At 41.4% G+C, this 6,277-nt stretch overlaps 1 protein-coding gene across 4 annotated transcripts in view; it reads left to right on the top strand.

Annotated features, from left to right (window-relative positions):
• Nucleotides 1–2,372: 2,372 nt before the first annotated feature.
• The window catches only part of Pbk (PDZ binding kinase), a 20,981-nt gene continuing 17,076 nt past the window's right edge, over nt 2,373–6,277 (top strand). The window contains exons 1-2 of one of the 4 annotated variants that reach the window (XM_013514298.1): nt 2,373–2,530; nt 5,357–5,445. In XM_013514298.1, the coding sequence (XP_013369752.1) occupies nt 5,388–5,445 (58 nt within the window). In that variant the 5' untranslated portion in view covers nt 2,373–2,530; nt 5,357–5,387. Of the gene's footprint in view, nt 2,531–2,949; nt 3,351–3,750; nt 3,768–5,356; nt 5,446–6,277 lie in introns of those variants that run through there. The other 3 variants (XM_005373758.2, XM_013514300.1, XM_013514306.1) reach the window with 3 other exon arrangements.

Raw genomic sequence — 6,277 nt, 5'->3', positions numbered from 1 at the left:
CCTGGCAAGCTCAAGGTCGTGAGTTTGGTTCCCGGTACTGGAGAAAAACCAAAAAAAAAAAAAAAAAAAAAAGAAAGTCAAAAGGCAAGGCCCTTGATGGAACAGAAGCTATCAATTACATCAGAACAGTGCTGGCACCAGTGTTCCTTTGGGCCCAATCAGCCAACAGCCAAATACAGAGCAAGCTCTTTTGCTAAGCGAAGCCGTGGAACCCAGGGCTTTAACTACAGAGAGAAATAACTGATCTGGGCTGGGTGCTGTGTCCCGTGACAACTACCAAGGATTTGGAGATTAATGGCTGCATTTCACAGGCACAGCATTAACCATGGGAAGTTCAGACATTTCTGTGAATAATCTCCGGAGGTGCATTTATGGTTACACAATAGAGAACAGGACGGTTATAAGCCTTACACAACGAGTTTCATTCTCTCACACGCTTCTGCCTTCATCTTACACCTGTGTCAATAACTTCATCTCCCCAGAGGTTCTTTTCACAAGCGATGGTTAATTAAGGAGCTTTGAGGTTCTGGCTCTAGGCAGGATTTTATTAACCAGCAAGAACAGAACATAGAGGGCTTGTAAAAATGTAAGGCTTAATAAAAAAAAAATATAGAACATTACATATATTTAAAGAAAAATGGTGAGGTGTGTAATATTATTCCCTTGCCCATAAAAAGTTAGAATGGGAATAAAGAGAAGTGAGATGAGATACTGTTTTTTGAAGAGGGTTACCCAAAATGGCAAGGCCCTGGCATTGGAGGTGTGTGTGGAGAGAGAGAGAGAGAGAGACAGAGACAGAGACAGAGACAGAGAGAGACAGAGACAGAAATGAATGCTTTTGTTTAAAAGTCAGTCCAAACTCAACAGTGTTCAAATCCTGGACTCTACCAATTATTAGCTCTGTGACTTCAGGCAAATTACTTAGCTTTTCTTTGCCTCAGTTTTCTCATTTCAAAGTTGAGATTTACAATCATAATAACCTGTGTGATATAGTTGTTATGAGGAATAAATGAGTTCGTATATGTGAACCCCTTAAAACGATGCCTGATACAATAGGTACTAGGTAAATGTTTGCTATTGCTATTGTTGTTTGATTTTGAAGAGAAAGAACCATCAGAAGAGTCAGTGGTAAAGACTTAGGAGAGAAAGGTGATTTAGATGGCATGTGAGAGGCGAAGGGTGGACTGTGGAGTGCAGTGCTCCAGTTCATCACCGTGGGCAGGAGGAAAGATCTTTTCTCCTGAGAGTGGGGAGATGGGCTAAAAAGGGCTATAGATGCCCTTTGAAGGGTGGAAGTTGTGTAAGAGTCTTTAGATGATCTCATTTTGTTTTTTTGGTTTGTTTTGTTTTTGCTTGTTGACACAGGGTCTAGCTATATAGTTCAGGCTAACCTTGAACTCACTATGTAGCCCAGGCTGTGCTCAAACTCACTGTGATCTTCCTGCCTCGGCCTCCCAAGTGCTGGGATTACAGGTGTGCACCACCGTGCTGGGCTTCCATTGCATTCTGAATAGTTGCAGAGGTGGGTAGAGGGAATTACCACCTCTTACTATCCCTCCTGTTTGGCCTCCTGATAAATCTCCTTGCTGTCTCCTTTCCAGTAATGATCCAACACAACACAGAATATGGAATGACCAATAAATTCTTCTTTTTTTTTTTAAGTATATGTGCTGCTGAAGCGAACACAATAAATTCTTCTTGATTACTCTGGCAGAAGATAAGATACAAAGCCAAAAAAAATTTCTCCCCATTTAAAAAAATTGCAATTCATGACTGTATATGAAGATACATGCAAGACCATCCGTTTCTTTTATGGACTTGTACATGGAGCGGCCACTAGACATACAAAACATTCCCCAAAGTGGGCTGGGATCGTTTTTTGAAACTTAGAAGTCAAATAGGTAGTTAATGAAACTGCTGTCACCAGGACAGTACACTGAGTGTGTGAATGTGTGTGTACAAAAGCACACTGATATGCACTATGTCACCATGTGATAAAACCGTAAAAACAAACAAACCAAAACGGTCATTCATTCCTTCTAGGCCCACTTTGAATGTTGATTTTCCTCCAAGTGCTGGAAAGGGTGCTCTCTTTGAAGGTCTACCTCACCGTGCTCCTGTTAGGGAAATACTCCGTTTTCTCATATTGAATGTGTGTGTACGCGGGGGAATATATTCTTTTTCACCAGAATTTGTTCTTCTGAAGGGCAGCCTGTGGCTGTAAAATCAGTATGTCCTTTCTTGCGCTTCTCTTTCTCCCATTTGTTTTGGAATAATCCCTATCTGGCAGCCAGTAGAAACAGGAAAGGAGAAAAAAGGCGAAAGGAAGAGGAATTGGGCGTGTTATGTCCTTCGCGGCCTCCCGTAGTGCAGGGCGGCCGCGGGGCGGGCGCTGCGGCGCGCGGCCTTTTCAAAGCGTGAAGCGCTGGAGACGTAACGGCTGTTGCCAGGCTGCGCGCCGCGCCACGGCCGCCTCCGGTGCCCGCTGTCGTCGCTTCGCTCTTTCTCTCTGCCCTGGTGTGCGGCTGTGGTAAGGCGAGCTGTAGGCTTTTCTGCCCTGCTCTTAAGCCTAGTTTTTACCCGAGCAAGGGGAGCCTTCGGGGCCCTGGAGGAGCGCGGCGGCGGCGGCTTGGAAACGGGGCGCCGCCCGAGTGGGCCTCGGGGTCGGCTAAAAACTCTGCCCTTCCTGGAGTGTCGCGGGGAGGGGGCCCCGCGTTCGCCGAGCCGCTCCGCTGGCGCGGCCTGGTGTTCTGGGCGGGGCGACTGGCCGCCGTGGCGGCCGGAAGCGGACCCGACGCCCCCCCCAGCTCTGCGGGCGGGCGGGGCGGCGGCCCGGGGCCGCTGGGGTCCCTTCTCCCCAGGAGCCTCGTTACATTCGGCTTTCTTCTGTCTTGTATTTTTGTTTTCATCACCTTCCACTTTCCTCCTGTTCTTTTATTTTGATGGTAAAGTAATGGTAAAATACGTTGATGGTAGAGGCTGCCATCTCCCTACGTCTTAGCTTTGCCGTCAGTATTTCGTTGAATCATGGGGTGGTTCAGGGTCCAAAAGTTACTGACGTCTGTTCCAGAGGACCTGTTGGGTAGCTTGCTGAGTCCTGTCAACTTTTTGATACTCTTTTTGATGCTTTTATCTTTACAAGAGACCGGGATCTGGGATTAGTGTGCCTGGTAAGGTTGAGCGGCTGTAGGATGTGTGGACAGGCTTTGAGACAGGGTTTGGGTTAGTGGACAAAAGCCACGAAGGCCTAAATCCAATGGCGCGTTCGGTCATGAACAAAGCTGCCTTCAGACAGCTGTGAAGTGGATGGGATATGATATAGTGAAGTGCAAGTAATCTCAAAGTGGAAGGTGAGACTGAGTCCTCCAGTGGCCCTAAAATGTGCGGGAATGTTAAGTAATTTATATTTCAACCTAGTTTTTGATTAGCAGTGACTTTAAAAAATTTTTTTCTGCTGTGTCTGCATCAGATTTTCATGCTACAGCACTAGGGAGGCGGAGGCAGGAGGATCGCTGTGAGTGCGTAGTCAAGCTGGGCTACATAGTGAGTTCAAGACCAACTTGAACTGTATAGCAAGATGCTGTCTCAAAAAAAGAAAAGAAAAGGAAAAAAAACTAAAAAATCAATAGCAGTACAATTTCTCATAGCTAAATCCTGGAAACAGCCCAAATGCCCATCAACTGAAGAATGGATAAAAAAGATGTGGTCTTTTACATAATGGAGTACTACTCAGCCATAAAGAAAGACAATCTTGAGCCTTTTAATAGGTAAATGGATGCAACTAGAGACAATACTCATAAGCGAAAAAAAGCAAACTCGCGTATGTAAACATTGTATTGCCTCCCTAGTGTAAGAAACTGAAAAAGTAAAAAAGACCCAAAATCTACAATAGATTTTGTGAAAGGGAAAAGAAAAACTGCTCAAAAAGAAAACTGGGATGAGTGAAAGCAGAGAAGGAAGGGAAAAGAAAATATATATAGATAAAGTAGTTTTACTACGGACTTCTTTTAGTTCATTGAGAAAAACTGGTTGTGCTTACATTGTTTGATCAGTTATGCATGCCTATCTGAGCAACTAATTTGAAGATAGTATGCAATATATTAACCACTGTTAATCTATTATCTTGTCCTGAAATTCTGTATTATTTATTTTCTTTTCTCTTTAAAATAAAAAAAAAAATTAAAAATCTTCGTGCTGTAGGGGAAAAGGTAGTGAGACTTTCCAGCTGGTTCTGTTTGTCAAAGTTGTTTTGCATTCTACTTTGCTGGCTCCTCAGGCTGCCTTTTCCTCTTCCTAGAGCTACCTCTTCTCTTTCTACACTAACGCCCTATTTCAGTGGTGGTAAAACTATGGCATGAATGCTGCAGTGAGCTGTTTGTATCATTGAACGTTGTTATTGAATCATTGAAAGTTCTGTTTTACTTTTAATGTATGAATTTTTTGTGAACTAAAACCTCAGTATTCAGTTTTAACTGCAGTGTTGGCCCTTTGCTATAAAAAAGTAGGCTTCGGGATGCAGTTTGGGCGTTTGGTCTCTAAAAGTTTTGCCATCATTGCCCTATATGTCCTGAACTTGGCTTTAATACCGTGCGTGTACTGATAATCCACAAATTGACGTCTTTAATTTGGAATCCAGACTGCCTATTTAACATTTTCACCTAGATGTCTAAAAAGACACCCAAATATGACCTCTCAATCTTAATGGTACCCCCATTTTCTCAGTTGCTTCATCAAGAGAAATTGGAGCCATTTTTGACTTTTTAATATTCCTAACCCTCATTCACCCATCAGGAAATCAGGACATTTTCTGGAAAATTATTATAAATGGAATCATCATATATGTGGCCTTTTGCATCTAGCTTCTTTCATTTAGTATGCATATTTTCAAGGTTTATTCATGTTGTAGAGCAGTTTATATTGTATGCCAGTGTACTGTACATCCATAGTTTATTCCTTTTTATAACAAATGTTCCTTTGTATGTCTATACTATTATTTGGTTTATACATTCATAATCTAAGGGATACTTGAAGTATATAAAAAACCTTTTTACAACTCCTGGTCAGTTTGAGAGAGAGATACACTATGTACCTCTTTGAACTAGGTGCTTTTTTTTTTTCCACAAAGTGCATATATTATTTTATAATTAAACACAAAACCCCACTAACTACAATAATATGATAATGGATTTGTACCTCTCTCAGTTTTCTCACGGTAAATAAAATTGAACTAAATATTTGCTGAGGTGTTTTTTAGTTTTCAGATTTTGTTTATGTGACAAAATGAGTGCTAATGTTACAAGTTTTCTTCATGAATGAGAGCTGTATTCTTTATAACAGCAGTGTAACTTTTCTTTAGTTTCATCATAGGACCTAGAGTGGTTGCTAAAATGGAAGGAATCAATAATTTCAAGACACCAAACAAATTATCTGAAAAAAGGAAATCTGGTAAGAAATCTGGTATCTTCTTACCAGGTATCTTCTTCATTGTTGCTGTAGAAATGCCTTTGTATTATTGCGGTTTGCTTCTTTATTATCTTTCATGCAGTTTTAGCCAACTCTTCAGGATGTCAGTCTTAACGAATAAACCTAATAGACAAAGTTTGGTCACCTGTGGACTATTTTTGCTGACACCTTAATGACTTGAAGAATCAGTTTAGCTTGAGTCTGTAAGAACTCGCTTTAAGTTCCCCATTCCTTCCACGCATTGCTCTCATGAGGGAAAGGTATTTTCTAAGGCAATTCAGTAAGTAAAGAGAAATCTTCAACAAACAACAGTATGTCCATGTGCAAAACCAAATCTCGACCCTTTACTCACATCATACACAAAAATGGCTAAAATAAGAAAATTTCATTTTAATAGGAGAGAATCTTAGGTTGTTCATTTCTGGTGTGTAGATTTCTTTGTACTCTGCAGCAATGCTAAACTCACTTATTCTATTATTTTTTTATTTGATTTTTCTTTTTTCTGGCACTGGGGGTTGAAACTAGCCAGAGACTTTCACACTGAGCTGCATCCTCTGTACTTTTTCAAAAGTTTTATTTTGAGACAAAAATCTTACTAGGTTGTCCAGGCTTTCCTTGCACTTGCAATCCTCCTTGGCCTCTCTAGTAGCTGGAGTTACAGGTGTGCGCCACTATGCCTAGCTCTTGTAGCTTTTTTATAGGTTGCTTAGGATATTGTAAGTAGTTGGTCACATGTAGATGAATAAGTGTACTTTACTTTTCCCCCAATCTGTATGACTTTATTTCTTTATCTTATTGCACTGGCACCAGGGTT

Source organism: Chinchilla lanigera, unplaced genomic scaffold (genome assembly GCF_000276665.1).
Source record: "Chinchilla lanigera isolate Chin_1 unplaced genomic scaffold, ChiLan1.0 scaffold00002, whole genome shotgun sequence".
NCBI lineage: Eukaryota > Metazoa > Chordata > Mammalia > Rodentia > Chinchillidae > Chinchilla > Chinchilla lanigera.
Note: the sequence above shows the minus strand (reverse complement) of the source record. Positions and strands in the feature narration are given on the sequence as shown.